Source organism: Sceloporus occidentalis, unplaced genomic scaffold (assembly GCF_023333645.1).
Source record: "Sceloporus occidentalis isolate IW3139 unplaced genomic scaffold, rSceOcc1.0.p SCAF_5, whole genome shotgun sequence".
Taxonomy (NCBI): domain Eukaryota; kingdom Metazoa; phylum Chordata; class Lepidosauria; order Squamata; family Phrynosomatidae; genus Sceloporus; species Sceloporus occidentalis.
Window position 1 is genome coordinate 169,985,220 of NW_028316985.1, and position 18,868 is coordinate 170,004,087.

General features: G+C 39.6%; 1 protein-coding gene across 2 annotated transcripts in view; it reads right to left on the minus strand.

Moving 5' to 3' along the window:
* Positions 1-18,868, minus strand: part of GRID2 (glutamate ionotropic receptor delta type subunit 2) — a 1,094,955-nt gene that overhangs the window by 161,677 nt on the left and 914,410 nt on the right. For both annotated transcript variants that reach the window (XM_089526112.1, XM_089526113.1), the window contains exons 12-13: positions 17,112-17,250; positions 9,003-9,198 (exon numbers count right to left, since the gene is read on the minus strand). In XM_089526112.1, the coding sequence (XP_089382238.1) occupies positions 9,003-9,198; positions 17,112-17,250 (335 nt within the window). The remainder of the gene's footprint in view (positions 1-9,002; positions 9,199-17,111; positions 17,251-18,868) is intronic.

Sequence of the window (18,868 nt, forward strand, 5' to 3'; positions counted from 1 at the left end):
GATTCAACAACATGAATAGCTCCATCAATGTTTGGCCAAAACTCGAGAGAGGGTGTACTACTTCACTGACACTGCATCCACCTGTCTTCATACTAGTAGGTGTGTAAAGTTTTGTTCTAACACTAGCAGATATTGGCTTCCCACCATGAATCTGGATTCAGGTGTCAAACACAGAACATTGCTATGCCTTGCAATGTTTTTATTCATAGATATAAAACACTTACAAATACAATGAAAAGATATTCCATCTTGTGGACATGGTGGTGAACAACTCATGTCTTTTAATTTATATTTGGACCAAAGCCCCCTGGTACCCAGACAAGCTTGTATTATACAGTTGCTTATCTATAGCTTTTATTATGGATGCATTGTATTTTGCACTCTTCTTGATATATTGCTGGTTATTTATTTGCCCATTCCATGCTATCCTGCATAGAATACATAGTATATTTTATTTGATTAAAAAGCATTCCTAGGGGGATAGGGAGGAACCTATATACAGCAATCAACCATCCAGTGGTAAGAAAGTATAAGCCAAAGAAGCAATAAACAATTCCCTCCCACCAGCGCTTTGGCATCAAATTCAGAATGCCGGGTGTTAATCTTGACCCCCTTCTTCTGCAGACTACAAAGGAAATAAAGTGTGATTGCAGTCCAGATAAGATACTCTCAGAAACACTTTTCCAGGCACTTTCCCCCATATATCAACTACCAGAAGGAAACTGATTTATCAAGCCATATTTTTTCAAGCACACTCTTACCGTTCCTTTAGTAAAACTGCATTGGGACACACTCTATGGGAACAAATTGAGACTTAATGCACCCCTCTTCCTTCCCATCATCAGCCATGGACACATCAATGTGTGTGTGCTTTCACATCACCTGTCAACTTATTATGACCATATGTATTTCATAGGATTTTCTTAGGAAAGGAATGCTCAGAGGTGGTATGCCATTGCCTTCTTCTAAAATATAACCTACACTACCTGTTATTCTCTTCCAGGTACTTACCAAACCTGAACCCCCTTAGCTTCTAAGATTGGACAGCATCTGGTGCAATATTTAAATTCTACATAGAATAGTTCTGACCATTATTTATAAAAAGAGGATAGTGAGTGCATCTATTCTACTTCCCTCCTCCTTAGAGTCCAGAAGCTAAATCCAACATTAGTGCTACCTGGAGTAAAATGAATCAGACTTCTTAGCTAAAACTAACATTAATAAATAAACAAATAAAGCTGAAGTCTCCACTGACCACAATATGTATTTGTGTCTTCAAGCTCTTTATGACTTATGCCAACCTAAGGCAAACCTACCACAGGGTTTTCTTGGCAAGATTTGTTCAGAGAGGGTTTGCCCTTGTCTTCCTTTGAGACAGAGAGAGTGTGACTTGCCCAAGGTTATCCAGCTGGTTTCCATGGCTAAGGGGGGAATTGAACCTTGTTCTCCACAGACATCATCCAATGCCCCAACCACTATACCATGCGGGATATTTATTTATTGTAATTATGAATTTAAATCTTTATATCCCACCATATATGTTATGATCTCAGGGTGAGGTATGATAGAATCAGTTTAACCAATAATTTAAAACAGTAAGGAATCATTTGCATAGGCTGAAAGTGTATTAAACAGTTGGGTACATTAAAATAAGAAAATCAAAATCCAGTTTACAACAATGTAAAACTAAGTGCTACCTCTTGATTTAGACCAAGAGTGGGAAACATGTAGCCTTCCAGTTTAGTCAATGTCATGAAATGTTGAGAACTAAAATCCAATTACATTTAGAGAGCTGCTTGATTCTTGCACCTGCTTTCATCCCTGCCAGGTGCTAGTAGGTTGGTCAGGTTTCCACAAAATCTCCAACTTCTGGTAGATGAATTTGTCAGAAGCATGCCTAGGCTATACTCCTTGTTCCATTCTAGGACTGATGACATGCTCTTGCTCCCCACTATCAGCCATGCACACATCAATGGGTCTGGCATAAATGGGGGAAAAGATTATAATGTCATGAGTGAGGTGAGATAGGAAGCAGGAGCTGAGTAAAAAGAAAGGCCTGGATATCGTGGGTCTCAGTCAGACTATAATTGTTTCTCCCTACCCCATTTTCTTGATCTAAACTGATTCTTGGCCATGGCAATATGCAATCATGCATAAATGTGTCTGAACAAATAAAAAATAAAAAATTCTAACACATTTTCCTAATATGGGATATTTAAACCTTTGACATACAGAAAATATTATTTCTGCTAATATAACTTTCTAATCAATTACTGTAGCTAATAGGGCAAGTGCAAAATCTATAATCTGATAAATTATCAGTAAGCAGAATAGCTAGCTTTTAAGGAGCTGACTCATGAATACTGCTAACATATAGAACCTTTCAGAATTTAAGTGCATCTCTGCACTTAATGGGGCTGCAGAGTATAAAATGCAAACAGTCATAATCCAGAAATGTTGAGACAAGTTTTACTAATTTATATTAATTAAAGCCCACATATCACTCTTTGTGATTTCCCATTACGATGTTTCTGTGATGGATTTATATTCTGACAACAAACGGCCACCTGCCTCACTGGGCAGGCCGCTTTGCCACCGGGAGCCGCACGGCAAGGCTCCCAGGCTTGCCCCAGCATGCCTTGCTGGGGCAAACTGCACTGCTATTGGGCTAGTGTGAGGTGGAGAGGTCCTTCCACCTCAGTGGACTGCTCTGGGAGGCAGGAGGACCTCTCTATGGTGTGCCCCAGTCCTCCAGGGCAGCCCATTGGCTGGGTTGTCTTGGGGGAGGGGCCACCATGCCTGCTATGCATGCTGGGGCCTGGCCTATATAAGGGCTATGTGCTCTGGCCCCAGTGCCATTTGCTGCTTGGTTCTCCCACGCTTGGGTTGGTGGTTTTAGTCACAACTTCAGGGGTGGCAGCATAGGTCATGGATCTGTTTGGTGTGGTTACCAGGGCTATGGAGCACTGGTATGGGAGTCATTAGGTACCTGGGGGTGATGAGGGCATACATTGTGGCCATTGTGGGGGTCACAATGCGGTAGCGCCTCATGGTGACTAGGGGCTTAGAGAACATGTGAGCGGCTGGTGGCATGGCTGTGAGATGGTGTTCCTTAGCCCCTCGGTCATCCCATTGCCTGGTGGTCACCAGGCATGCGGCTTATCAAACAACCGGGGGGTTGTTTGATACTACAGATCTTGACCTTATGCTTTGGTCCAACCCTACCAATTTTATTTGCTTGCTGAATAAAGTTGTGGCCTTTCCTCCAGCTTTGGTTCATGTGTTTACTTGCGGTGGCCTCCTAGGCAAACAATTTAAGGCAACTAATGTGCGCATTAAAAGCAACAGACAAACCTGCTTAAGATCCACAATGATGTTATAAATAATGCTATGGTAACATCACATTGGCAGAAAACTCTGGGCTCTCATGCAGGGGCCAAAAGGCCCATGTTCCCCCTGGCCTCAAATCAGCCTGTCCTGCCAACACAAGCCATTAGACCCAGGCTGGAACTAGCCAGTCTGGATGCCAACCTGGTGGTCCTGGACTATTTCAAAAAGACTGCTTGTTTGCCACAGAGCTTCCAGGAAACTCAGCAGCAACACCTGGATGTCTCAGCATGCCCCATACCTGCCACCATTGTCCTGTCTATCCCAAAGGCCCTGACTGCAGCCGCTGATATCGGAATTGGGCACCTGGCCATGGGGGTGTAGCCAGCCTTATGGGCTGTTGCAGCAGCTTTTGGGATAGCAGTGGCAACTACAGGGCAAGCAGTGGCAGTAGTTCCATGGCGCAGTGGCAGGAAGGCATATAAACACCTGCTCATCATCACACTGGCTTGGGAACTGACTTGGATCAGAACCAGGGGCAGGATACTATGGGCTTGGTCTTACTGCTCAGGTCCTCTGTGTTAGTTTTTGATCCTAAATATTTCCAGTAGTTGCAAGTCTGTTTAAATCTGTGTTGAGTCATTATCTTAAACTTCACCTTTTTTGTCATTTGCCCTATTCTAGATATTAATAATAACTCTTCTCCTCAGTGCTTGAGGTAAATTAGATTTAACACAAAACACATCACTTGTAGTTGTGTATTTTACCCTACTGTTAATAAAATACCCTGGGGCCCCCAATATTCATCAGGAATATGGGAGGGCGCAAGTGCATCAATACTTTCCTCTCTTGCTCCAATCTAAATTAAATTTCCTGCTGAAGATGCATTTAATGCTGGAAGAAAAGTTTTGATTTGCATCAGTGGGAACTTCTCTCCATTCCAGAAAAATAGGCCCTGGCATAGTGGTGGTGGTGGGTGGGGATTAACAGCGACACCATGTTGATAGAGGAAGAAAAAATAAATTCACCCCTAGTAACAACAACACTTGCACAATATACACAGATCAGAAATGCAAGTCAAATGTTTATTTGGGCTTTTATTTGTTAGTACAGAGATTTCAAGGAAGGAATGTGTTAATGCTTTCAAAAATAATGCCAGTAAATCTTTGTAGTCCACAGGAGTGTCTTGGGAATGCACATACAGTATCTTGTACATTTTTAAACAGCTGTTTGTGAATATATAAGGAGATGTCCCCTAACATATAACTTTTGTGAAGCTGGTAGCATTCCTGGAACATATGCTGTTATTGCCACTCAGCTAACAAACTCTTAGCGAAAGATGCCTCCTTAATATCAAGGTCATCCTACTAGGAACATCAGCAGTACCTCTCACATCACTGCATAAAACTGCATAGTAACTAAATGGCAATGTTTAAGTTGAAATCCAGGGAGCATCCCCTTTTCCCTGTATATCTCTCTTGGAAACTGACATCATCATGGCTTCCAGCGACAAACAATACTTTTTAACCTGGTCCATCTTTATATAAGAAACACCCTGCTCTGCTTGGAATGCTTGGAATGGTTCCCTTCTCCACCTTTCCACATGCAGGTGTATGTTTTCTATATGTGAAAAGGATGTTTTTTCCTATTCCGACAGACATTTTACACATAGGGTAAAGCATGCACCTGAGCATTGTACTGCAGGGCTGCCTTCCAATATGCTAAAGTATAGTAAAATTATTCACTGTTGATAAAAGACTTTAAAACTGCCTCTTGTGACAATATATCTCACTCAATAGGGGAACAAAATTCTACACCATCAAAGCACCACAGTGTCACCCATGATATTTAAGAGTGATATGATGCACATAGTGCTATGCACCAGAATCTCCTTTGACAAGTTTTGCCAAATATTCTAGCTATTCTAGAGAAATTGGACAAGTTCACAGGTATCAAGGTACTATTCACATTCTGGCTAGAATATTATCATGAGTTGCATGTTGGGATGTCTCTGAGAATGGTCTCGAAAATTCACCTGGTGAAGAATGTGGGCACTTAATATATGTAACATCAATACTGTATCAATTGCACTAGTTCCCAGTGCAGATCAGGAGTTAATTCATGGCACTGGATTTGACTCACAAATCCCCAGACAGTTACCTGGCTACATCTATATGAATTTCTTTGGGTGGCAAGTTTACTACTCAGAGTTAGTACTTACAATCCTTCCTATAAGTTCTATTCAGTTGAGAGCCACAAGGGACTGGGACTTTTAAGAAGTGGCCCACAGCCTCTGGAACCCTCTGACATTCAGGTATACATACCGGTAGTCTTATAAAGGAATTGGAACTCACTTTCCCTTCTTGCTTTTTCTGTCCTGATTTTGCTTAATTTTAACTAATTTAAAAATATCTCTAAAACTGGCAATACTTGCAGTCACTTCCAGGTAACTCACTGAAATGTTTTGTCTGCCCCCTCCCCCCAGCTCCAATGCAGGCTTCCTGAAAAGTTGCACAGGGAGGAGCCCCTGCTACCTGGTAAGGGAGAGATAGTGTAGGATAGTGAGCAGAGAAAAAGACTGTCATGGGAGGAGAGAAAGACCAGCAAGAAAGTAAAAAAAAAGTGGAAAATGAAAAAAAAAAATAAAGAACAAAGGGGAGAGAGAAAGGAGCACCAAGGAGGGAGATACTAATGGATTGGTAAGCCATGCAAAACTGTGTACTTGTGCTAGTGCAAAGTAAAAGTATACATGCAAAATGCATAACTTATTACAATTTAGTTTGAGGGAACAATGCAGAATGTGGACTTACACATGCAAACCTGTACATGCAAAAGTTAAACACAGAAGGAAATAAGGCAGCACTGTTGACTGGGTTCCACACCAACCAGAATATTTTTTTAAAGAATTAAAAATATTTTCAATTTCAAATAGTCTAGAACCTATTTAAAAAAGCATAGTAAAGAGTATTCCTCCAATCTCACCAGCTGGATGTTTTCTAACTGGCTGATACACACTGAATATCATTTGCAGTGGGGCTATAAAACATGTTTTGCAAGGCATCTCTGACAGGTTGTAAGATACTAAATGTAGCTCTCACTGAGCCTCAAGCCAATCACACTTCAGCATTTCAAAAGGGCAAACACCAGAGCCTGTTTCTGCCCCTAAGGCAGATGTTTGGGGAGCCTTAGGGTGTCATCTGGTGCAGTACACACTCTTCATACTCCGTAGTGACACCCCTGGATATATGTATAACTGAATTGCTGTTGTGTTGTAGCCATAATGTTGTTGCAACTACTGTTCAGTCCACATTTGCTGTGCAGAGTTCAGGATACTGCCCAGTGCCCAATATAATATAAGACTCTGGATCAAGACCTACTAAATACCTGAGGCCCGTAAGGTGGATAACATTCTGTATTGTTGGCTAACATGTTGTGCACTTTTTCCTCTGCTGTCATTTGCATGCAGAGAGAAACAGAGCAATAATTTTGTGTGTTTGTCATAGAGTCCTTGGTGTTCTAGCTCCAAAAAATAACTATTCCAGTATTCACCCAAGTTTTCTCATTTCCATCCCATTTATGTCCATATGAATACCCAAAGACAAATGAAAGTTACCTATGCTTTTGTGTTCTGGTTCCAATCCTTCTTATGTGCCTCAATATTCTGCAATCACTTTCCCTCAAAAAGTTTTTGACACTACTTCCATTCCAAATGCCCCCCATCCTTTGTGTTAAACCTAGCTATAGACACATTCATGATACCTTAATATTGTACACTATTAATACACTACTAGCAATAGCATTAAACTGTATTCCACTCTGGTTAACTAACACAGAATGTAATCCAACAGCAAAAAAATTGCTTCATCCCAATTAGAATAAGAGAGGAAAATTATAAAAGAGGAAGGAAAGCCCAGGGCCAAATACTGCTGCTATTGTTTGTGTACCTGAGTAGAAGCCTGAATATTAATGTCCTGGATTTGAGAGACTATGACAAGCCTCTTTTATTGTGAAATTCATGAGTTATATTTCACTTGACAGTAATTCATAATTTTCCTACTGGCTAAATATTTTGTATACCAAGCTAAATGCACCGAGATACTGTTCAAGCACATCATAATTCTGCTGTATTCAGCTGGGATATTTTTTCTCATAATAAATGATTGGGGAAAAGGGTAGAATATATAAACTGGGGACAGGAAATGCACACATAAAAGACAGAGGGAACTTGGACCCATTTGACGGCTGAGAAGAATGATAACATTCATGCTAAACTGTTTACTTTGAGCAGCTTGAGTGGATTCCATTAAAATCAATGTGGAATGTTAGTCATGATTAACATGTTGAATTAAGTTAACCAAGTCTGGATTCAGCCCAGAACTACTTTAGTTTTCATATAGTTTTTGTTTGTTTCAGTGTGGAAGAGCCTACAATATCATTTATAGGCCAAGACTGAAGCAATTGTTTTGTTCTGACAAGCCTTTCTTTTTTATTGACAAAGAGAGGAAGGAAATCCAGGGGGTCTGAGGAGGGCACCACCTATGCAAGATACTACAATCTTCTTTATCCACTTGCACTTGGAGAGAAAAAAGATCCAGCGCCCCCCCCCCCCAAAAAAAAAGGTGTATTATATAAATTGTGGGTATTTTCTAATTTCAATGAGCATTCCAAAGCCCCAATAGTTGAATAGTCAAATAATGTCCTAACATGTCCCCCATAGAAGAAATCTTGATTTCCTCAGCATGGGGGCAACCTACTAAAAATAAGAGTATATCATTCCTGCTTTACATGATCATGTTTATTGAAAAATAGCATGCCCCTTCTACCATGCTGCAGACTTTCCCACTGGCAAAAAGCAATAGACTTCTGGGAATATTTTTTGCATTGGCTGTTTGCTGTTGTTGCTGTTGTTTTTCTGGTTTTCCTGTTCAAATTATATGTACATATCCAACCCTTTTCAGAAAACCTTCAGGGATGGAGGTTCTTGCAACCTCCTAAAGAAAACTGGCATAATGGTGGCTTGCTCTTATATTTCTTTGATTTGCCAAGTTGCAGCTGGTATGGAAGAATTGGAAAAGAATCAGTCGCATCATCTGTAACTTTTGTATCTTCACTTGACTTAATAGTTCTAAAGTTACAAAGCAAACTGCCTGATTACAGTCTGGTCACAATATTCTTCCTAATAGGTAAACTATGGCTTAAGACCATTATTAGTGTCAGTTAGAAAAGATTGATGGAAGCAATGGAAATAAGTACTCATTTATCAAGTTCCTATTGATGGAATATGTCTGCTTCAGTTGAAACTAACAATTGAATAGAAGCCAAAAATCTGTCTTTTTGAGCAAAAACCAGTTATTGTTACTCTAAACTTTATGAATAGTGGCTTATTCTTCCAGAGAAAAAGGATATATGAACACATACACATTCATAAAATCTTTTCAAAGTGGGAGATTGTGGACTTAACATTTGAAAAAAAAATATTGAAATGAATGAAGCAGTCCCATCCTCCTGCATTAGGTTGCCATAGTCTAGTACATAACCACAATCAGTATAAGAGGCTTATGTTATGTGCTATTCCAACTCCAGTTCTTCAGGTAGCAAAATATTACTGCCAAAGAAGGCAGCTGTTAGAAGATCATTTCAGAGTGTCAAAGGAATAGGTTGAGCATTGCTCTTACCTTTTGAATGCCTGCCTGGGATTCCTGCACATTATTTTCAGACCCGTTACTTCGATTAATCATCTGCCAGAGTTTGGAATACATGTTGTTCTTCTCAAAAGGATTCATCCCTTTCACTCGAACATGTTCATATACTGCAGAGTCCAAAACGGTGCCATAAGGAATATCAGTCTGCCTGGAGAGGTCCTGAAGAGACCTTAAACATTGATGGGGATAAAAAATACAAGAGACATGATACTATATTTTCAAGCTACTAGCAAGCATAGGGCAACATGTATGATGACAGCAGTCAAGTCATTTTTATTTTGTTTCAAATTACTCTTAAAAGTCAAGAGAAGGTTAGGAGAATTGCCTTTTTAGTTTAAGCCAGCAAGGAAACTATCGAGTTAGAAGAGGGGATGAAAGGAAAGATATGATTTTTTAAATAAGGCCTGCAAGAATCAGGTCAATATTACTCTTCTTTTTTTTAAATGGGGAACAAGGAGGAATTGTGAGGTCTTTTTTTTTTAAAAGGAAGTTATTTGTTTCACTGATAGCACACCTTTGAGACTCAGTGATTTCCCAAGCTGACTTACTAGTACAACAATTAAAACAATAATCACCAGTTTCAAATCCAAAATTCTAAAAAAAAAAAAAAAAAGGGGGGGGGGACAGAACAAAGGCTAAAAAATCATTTTCTTTGGGCCCGAACAGACAGGCCAAAATAAAGTTGCTTCAGATCACTTTGGAGGCATGCTGTTTAAATGACACACACATCTTAAGAGACCAGAAGCTGCACCAAAGTTATGCTCTGGTCCTTAGAACTGGAGTGTGGCTTTGGCATGGCTTTTGGACTCTTAGGACACAAGCATCATTTAAATAGCATACCTCCAAAGTGACCCGAAGCAGTTTTATTTTGGCCTATCTGTTTGGGCCCTATTTTGTGCCTTTAGATCAAATGGTGCTGGGGAAAAAATGGTAACAGCAACAGAATACAAAGTTGAGTTAGATCCCTCCCCTTTAAAAAAAAAGGAATCTTGATATCGCCATCTTCTGAAATTTACACCTGGATATTGAATGGGAGGCAGCTAAATTGGAGAGAACAACTTTATTTGCAGGCCTTCTGATTGTGGTAAATAATCCTTGTACAGTAGAACCTCGCCTTACGCGGGGGATCCATTCCAGACCCCCCTGCATAAGGCGAATTCCGCCTATGCTTGAGCCCCATTCAAGTGAATGGGGCTTGTGCGCACAGTGGCGTGGCAATGCATGCATGCCACAGGCACATGCCCCATTCATCCGAATGGGATGTTCTGCCCCTTGCACCCCGCGCAGCTTGAGCACATATGCTCAAAGCTGCGTATAATGCGGGCGCACTGTAGTATTCCAGATATTTTGAAATTTCTGACTTACTACAAACTGTGCTGGTACATGCAGTCTGATGGCAGTCTGTAGGTTGTTAAGCATGGAATTTGAATGATATCTCTGGATTTCGCTCTCCCAAAAAGTGAGAGCCATAATCCAATATTAAACTACACTGTACACTGTAGATTCACTTCTACACTGTACAGTTATAACAGTTTAATACTACTTTAATTGTCTTAGCTGCATCCTACAGGATTTGTAGTTTGGTGAGAGATTACAAATGCTCTGATGTATCTCCTTGCACATTGGTTTTACCCAAACTATGCAATGGCTCTGCTCAGAGCATCACCCTACTGAACGTCTGTGTAAGCACACTTGGGGAGTTAGACATACCAACATCATTAAATAGGATGTTTTCCTTAGTGTTTCACTTTCTCAAAAACCTTGGATTAATGTGATGAAGAATGTTGTAAAAAGATACTGTAATATCTAATTTCAGATTTCTGCACTATTCCCCAATCAGTTTCTGCCTCTCCTAATGGTACTTTCTGCAACATAACGTTGTATACTGTAACACACTGTAATTGCAAGGGTCCTTGCTGTGCACATTATGGGAATGGGGTAGTAGCTAGTAAGTCCCCAGTTTCTAATGAGAACACCTTGCAAGTTTTAATCAGATGCTTACAGGCCTCAGCATGGCCATATAATTCGCTAGCACAACAGCCAACACAGCAATTTCTCTACATGGGCTGCTGTTAATATAACAGATAGGTGCAGCAGATGCCACAGAATTGTCTGTTGGGACACAACAATAGGAAAAACATTTTCCATTTACATCTTAAAAATCTAGATGTTATTCTTTCATCTCTCAAACGACAAACAAAAATGATGCCATAAATGATTTCATTTCCTGCTAGCCTGATGGAGACATAATAGAATATGATAAATGAAGTATGATTATGACACGGAAGGGAAAGAAGTCGGCCTGCTTTTAAATAGGGGGGAGGTTAATGTCAGAGCCCATGCTTTACATGTAGAAGGCCTCTGGTTCAGACCTCTCCAATTAAAGGGGTTAGCTAGTTCATACTCACTACTGTATTTCTGTTTATTAGCCCACTATTTCTACTAGTCAGTAATTTCCCAGAGTCTCAAGCAAAGGTCCTTCATGATGCTCTGGAAAGTGAGAAACTAAAGGAAATACTAAGCTATTGATTATTTGGCTGATCTAGTATAAGGTAGCATCTTATGTTCTTGTTAGTGTAGCATGCCTATACTCACGAGTTGCTAGTTTGCATGCCTCTCTAAGAGTTCAAGAATAACAAAACATTACCTGTTTGTTAGCCACACCCTCTTTTTGCAACTCTGTTGGCATTCAGTTAGTTTCAGTTTGTTCATCCAGCAGTTTGTACTCTGTAGTTCTCCCTTTCTCTCTTCCATGTTTGAAGACCACATTACAAAGCTTCTCACCATTAAATATTATGAACAATATTTGGAAGTAAGCCTACTTCATAATCTTTTTTATTAATTTTTTAACCAGACGACTACACCTGTTTTCTTCCACTTTTAGACTCTGTGGGTGTAGTGGTAGTATGGGACTGATTGTTGCCCATCTTCTGCTTATAAGTACTAATTACTCCATTGGTGAAATACACTTGTATTTCTCACATTTCCCAACAGATCTAACCACTCTTTTTTGACTCTATAATTCTATGAATACCAAATCTAACACAATTTGTAAGTCAACACAAGGCTTAGGTATAGCTAATTCCTGTTTAGATATGACAAAGGACACCTTGTCCCAACAACAGAAGACACACTTTGTTTTTGCAATAACTTTGTTGGCAAGATTGCCTGACAAAAGGCATAATCTGGGCAAGACTGGTTTTTGCAGCTTCTTGAGGATGGGCACCAAACCAATAGATTAAATTATAAAATATGAGATTCTAACTAAACTTTGGGTTTTTAAGATACACTGTAAATGAATATTGCTTTTCTGGTGGTCTTCATATTTTATGCTGTGTTAGCTGCAGTGATGTCAACTTCACTTTTTATTATCCCCATTCCCACTTCTCTTTTTTGTTGAAAAAATTCCAGGATGTACACACAAACTTGTATCAAATAATCCATCTTGGGAATCAGTCAAAAAACAAACATAACATAACAGCAAGATCATCAACCAAGAAAGTGAATAAAATAACAAGCAATGATGTCTTTCGACAACTGATGGACCAGAGTCTAAAGAAAGAGCATACTAACTCCCTCCTTTCCCCCCTCCTCCAAACCATATCTTTTTTTTCCTGTAGCTACAATTATTCCTAAAATCAGGGGGCCAAGTATTATAAATGCTCCAATATTTTCTTTTTACCAAGAACAACTAATTTTGGTCCTGACAATTTGTAATTCTTGAACAGTACCCTGGTCAGAATTGTAAAGTGTTGATTAGATACGAATTCCAAAGTTTGTAACATATTTACAAAATTGCACAGGGTAAACAACAACATGTCCACTGAGTCTGAAGGTGCTATTAGAGCTGTCTTGTTGCAAATAATCTGTTTGTGCTGGAGCAATTAGTCACTGAATAATGAGGGTAGGCTTATTCTGAAGCACACTTATTTACAACTAAAATTCAGATCAGGCTTTGCCCATGTAGTTTTGTCCTCCTTCCCTCTTGCTGGAGTTACAAGGATTAATTCCAAGTAGGCAGAGGAGACAGAATGCAAGAAGAGAAGTGATCTGACAATTTCCAATGGCAGCCATGTCAGAAGATAATAACCATTCTACCTGGGTGGTTTATAGATCTTGGAAGATCAAGTCATAATGGCAGACTGGGAAAAGAAGATTCTTTCTTCTTTCTCCAAGAACTAATATTTATTGGAATTAAGTGTCCTTGTCCTGCTCCAAAAGCAATATTGTACAATAAGCTTGCTGGGGTGAAGCCCTTAAAGTGCATTGTTAGAATGATCTGAATTTAAGGCACAAGAAAATTATACAGCTCCCTCTCCCCCGTGTATGTATACACAGAGGCAGAGAGTTTTTAGATTACATGCTATTAAAAGAAATGCTGTCATTATCTATAGAATCACAGAATCGTAGAGTTGGAAGAGACCACAAGGGCCATCCAGTCCAACCCCCTGCCATGCAGGAAATCTCAGTCAAAGCATCCCTGACAGCTGCCCATCAAACCTCTGCTTAAAGACCTCCAAGGAAGGAGACTCCACTACACTCCGAGGGAGTGTGTTCCACTGTCGAACAGCCTTTACTGTCAGGAAGTTCCTACTAATGTTGAGGTGGAATCTCTTTTCCTGCAGTTTGCATCCATTTTTCCGGGTCCTGTTCTCTGGAGCAGCAGAAAACAAGCTTGCTCCCTCCTAAATATGACATCCTTTCAAATATTTAAACAGGGCTATCATATCATCTCTTAACTTTCTTTTCTCCAGACTAAACATCCCCAGCTCCCTAAGTTGTTCCTCATAGGACATGGTTTCCAGACCCTTCACCATTTTAGTCGCCCTCCTTTGGACATGCTCCAGTTTCTCAATGTCCTTTTTGGACATTGGTTCACTCTTGTCATTTAGCCATTGAAGAACATACTGGGTGTCATGGATTGCCCTGGGCCTGACTTAGAGGTGCAGTCAGAGGACTCAGATTCTGAAGACATGGAGGAGGCTGAGACTGAGGCAGATCTGGGGCTGCCTGGATCAGCAGTCCCAGAGCAGGCTCAGGAAGCTGCAGAGGGAGGAACATACTCTATGGACTCTAGGCTGCAGGTGCTAGGACCTGTGGAGTGAAGACAGGTCAAGGAATCCTTGAGGCATTCTTCCAGGCTAGAAGCCAAGAGGAGAGCTAATAGGTTTTAAATGAGAGAAGCAGAGGCCTTTAAAAAGTCCTCCAGCTGCAGAGATTCTTTGCAGCCAGCAACCAGTCTTTCAGCCTTGTTGTTCCTTGATGTTTGATTCAAGACTCTGATTATCTGACCTCTAGACTTGCCTTGTGACTATGCTCTTGCCTCTGCCCTTTGCACTGACTGGTATTGTATAATCCCCTGCTGTGCTGCCCTCAGTAGAGGTAAGCAGGACACTGAGACACCTCTGGTTCTCTAGATATTTTTGAGCAACTACCATCATTGACCAGGTTGATCAAGACTACTGACCAGCGGATTCCCTACCCTTGTACTATAAGCTCTGTTTTTACTTTTAATTTATTCTTATTCCCCAAAATCTAAAATATGATTTTGAATGTGGAGGAAGAAGAAGAAAAAGGAAGGGAAGCACAAAAGATATAAATATGTGCTAGAGGCAAATGCTAATATAAGCAGATCATATTTCCAAAAATACAGTCACCCCTCCTAACTCACAGATCTTGGATCTGTGACCTTGAAAATCTGTGGAGGGGTAACCTCCATTATTTTCAATGGAGCACGCTCCCACACTCAGGTGCGTGCATGGCACACGCCCCATTCAAGCCTATGTGGAACAGTGGAACACACTCCCTCGGAGTGTAGTGGAGTCTCCTTCCTTGGAGGTCTTTAAACAGAGGCTGAATGGCCATCTGTTGGGGATGCTTTGATTTGGATTTCCTGCATGGCAGGGGGTTGGACTGGATGGCCCTTGTGGTCTCTTCCAACTCTATGATTCTATGATTCTATGATTCTATGGGGCCTCCATTTTCACAGGGGTTTCTGGAATGGATCCCTCATGAAAATGGAGGTCCAACTGTACTTTTATTTCTTTTTAGGTCGGTGTCTACAAAACACATACTCATGCATAACTAAAGCAAAACATCTTCTGATTACTGAATGATAGCTGGTAAAGGTTTATTTCTCCAACCTTGGAATACAACTCTTTTACCAAGAGTAAAAACTAGTGATGTAATCGTTTGCTAAATTTCTTCTCAAAGGCAGCAACAAATAATTTCATCAATTTTCTTCCTGCTGTGAGAAGGTCTTTGAAAACCACTGTTTCCAAAGTCTATTCACAATTCAAGGCTACAGAACATTGTCTGATGGTTGTTTTACACAGAAAACATCCTTTTTGGCACAGAAAACAGCATTTTTTTTGCATGGAATATAATCTTTCAATGCAAAAGTATTAATTTATGTACAGAAAATGCTGTTTGCAAATTAACGATATACAAATTTTACACAGAAAAAAATCCCAATTAGAGCATTTTCTGCACAGACAACAGCATTTTCTGTACAGGAATCAATATTTCTGGTTGAAATATTATTTTCAATGCAGTAACTGCTGGTTTTGCACAAAAAAAATCTGTTTTCTGATCAAAACTTCCACGTGAAATTTTTGTGCAGAATAAATTACAAACTGCAAAGAGTCTTGCCAGTTCTTTTTGTTAGGGATTCTCAGCACTTGAAAAAAAAATGTTTCCCTATTTCCCAAATATTTCAAATAGGCTTTTCCTCCCTAGTAAAAGCTACAGAATCTGTTTCTTTGGAATGGGATGATACTAGAGAGATTGGTGCTTCTGTAACAACTTAAAAAATAAAACCAAACCAAACAAATAAACCCTTCAAGTGAGAAGGAGAAGACAGCAATGAGAGATTGCTAGGTGCTACGGTAGAAGTCACATCGACTTTCCAGAATGAACAGCATTCTGCTCAGTCTTAGGGAAGAGATTTACCAAGTTCTGACATATCCAATTAAAGGAATCTGGGCAGGAATAGGATTCTGAATCAACTGGGGTAGATGGATTGTTTTCTAACTCAGTATTTGGTGCTATGTAAAGTTCTGTTTAAGAGAAGTATTTAACTTCTGTCTTGTTTAAGAGAAGGACTTCTGCTTATCTCTTCTGGAAAATGGGAAATCAAATTGGCCACCACCATGCTGCAACTAGTTACTTGCAATTAATTTTTCCCTAGTAACAAAAGTATACATATATTATATTAGGATTGTAACTTATTGAGCGTTAACCGCAATCGTTTTGTAATGTCTGTATTTTAGGTACTTTTATAACTGAAGGCGTGTGGCCTCAAAAATGGTAAAGGAGGAATATTACATGGTTTCTGAACTACTTAAGCAGCAGCTTATGCTATTTTCTCACTGCTGTTTTGTAGGTGCTGAGACAATGATGACCTGGGCAAAAGAAAAGTGTATTTTCTACCTCAGACCAATAAACTGCAGCATTCAGATTAGTAAAAAAACCAACAAAACAAAACTCCTAACTGAAGTTTAGTAATTTTAGCTGCTGGGCAAGTCATATCCTCTCAGCCTTGGAGGAAGGCAAGAGCAAACTCCCTCTGAACAAATTCTGCCAAGAAAACCCTTTCGAGTCACTATAAATCAGGAATGAAGGCACACAATAGCAGTATAGTGTTTGTTTGTAGAAAAAGGGAAAAATATTATAAGGATATTGTTCGGACAAATTGTGAATGAGGAGTCCATCTGATGGAGAAGATGTCTTTATGGATATGTGTATCCTGAAGTAAGTGATTTTGGTGCCCAAGGGAAAGAACAAGAGGTAACACCTCCTGTTTCATGTGCAACAACCAGCTGGCCTAGCAGATGAATTAGCCTTCGTTGCTGGCAATAGGAATGTATGTCTATCAGTTCTGAAGCAGAAAGCTAAGTTAGATGTAAAGGCCACATATGACACAGCATTCTCTTCCAGCCCTTTGCTGGAATCTCATAGTATCTGCAATCTGAAAGGCCTGCAATTCTCTGGCTTGCAATGGTAAAGCTGGTCCTGACTTCAGTTCTGGGAAAAACATAAGGGAGGCCTACCCTCTCCCTTCTGGCATGATTAACAACTTACTGGATGGAGTTTTCAATTCGAGTGATAGTCAGAAAAGCTGCTAGATTTGCTGTGTAGGATGAGATGACAATCAAAGCGAAGAGCCACCAGGCGCCCATCATCATTCGAGTTGCCAGGGTTGTGTAGGGAACCTCTCCTCCTGTTGAACAGGAAAATGAAATTGAGAAGAAATCAAATTGCACAAGATGGCTTCTCTAGATGACCCCTTTCTCAAGTGTGTACCCATCTGAATCGATTTCCCTGATACCAGTAGTAACAACTTCTATAATAAAACTGATCAGGCTGATAAATCACCAATACATATCTATATAAAATCAAAACCATTAAGAAAATAAAGTTCAGTATGTCTCCAGTCCATATGTTCTACTATGCCTTCAGCAGTATCTTTCTGTTGTTTATTTCATGCCAGACTCTGTCACTACAAAAAGGAGGCCTTATAAACTCTATACAAAACATGATTCTTAAACATTTAAAGTATTTCAACTCCTTTGAAATATTTATTTATTTATTTATTTATTTATTTATTTATTTATTTGCTTTTAGCTATAATATAGTCAGTCCTCAATATGCATGGATTCTTCATCCATGGATTCAACTATCCATGGTTTGATGATGTTCTCATATATACATATATATCCCTTGATTTTGGCATTTGGATTTTGCCATTTTACCATTTTACTATAGCATTGCATATAATGGGACTCCAGTGTCAATGGATTTTGGTATCCAAAGGGGTCCTGGAGACAAATTCCAGCATATAGGGGGTTGGACTGGATAGCCCTTGTGGTCTCTTCTAACACTATGAATCCTTACACCAAGGGCACATTGTAAAACTCTTCCTGGGATTTTCAATATGTACATGCCATTCATACCTGGTAGGCTCATCAGAGAAAATGATGGACTTTCACTGGCTTTCCTTTACCCATGACTACTATGAGTTTGGAACTGGAGACATTGCTTTACATATCAGTGAATGTGGTGATGAACCCCAGGGAGCTCTTTTATAAATTAATTATGTAGTTTTACACCCATATCAAGGGCATTTTCATTTATATCATTGTTCTGGAGGCATTCAGCACAGTAGATATCAAACTCACAGATATATCTATTCTATCAGGGCAAGAATACACTGAGCATTAGATGGAAATATCTGCTGTATTGGAAAAGTTCAATTAGAACAAAGATAATTCATTCTGCTTAGTCAGAAACAGAATGCTGCACAATCCAAGTTAAGTATAAAGGATGTGCATGGTTCATCATTCTTTTGTGTTTAAAACAAAACCCTTCATTAAATCTGATAAGATCAACAGTAGTCTGTCGTGTAGCCAGGGACACAATTCCACCTACTTCTGACACTGTGTCATTATCAGAAATTAGAATCTCCTGATACTATCTGGTGATGTTAATTCACTATTAGCACTTTGGGGAGATGAAATGTTTAACTTCCGGAAAACATATGTCACAGCTCTGAATAAAGTTTTTAATGGGATTTTTTCATTTTGCAGAGGGTTTTTTTTAGTAATATCTTTTGAAATCTTTCAATCAAAAACCAAATGGAACTTTTTAGGATAGGCATACTAAATGAACCCAATAGGGCTGATTGTCCCCTTAACCTTTGGGTGTCAATCTTTACAGTTTGCTGAGAATTAAATTGAAATAGGCAGGGTGGTGGAGAGAAAACCTGCAATTTCTCAAGAACATTCACATTCTCATTTACAAGCTCATTAATAAAACCAAATACAGCTTCCTACTGCTTT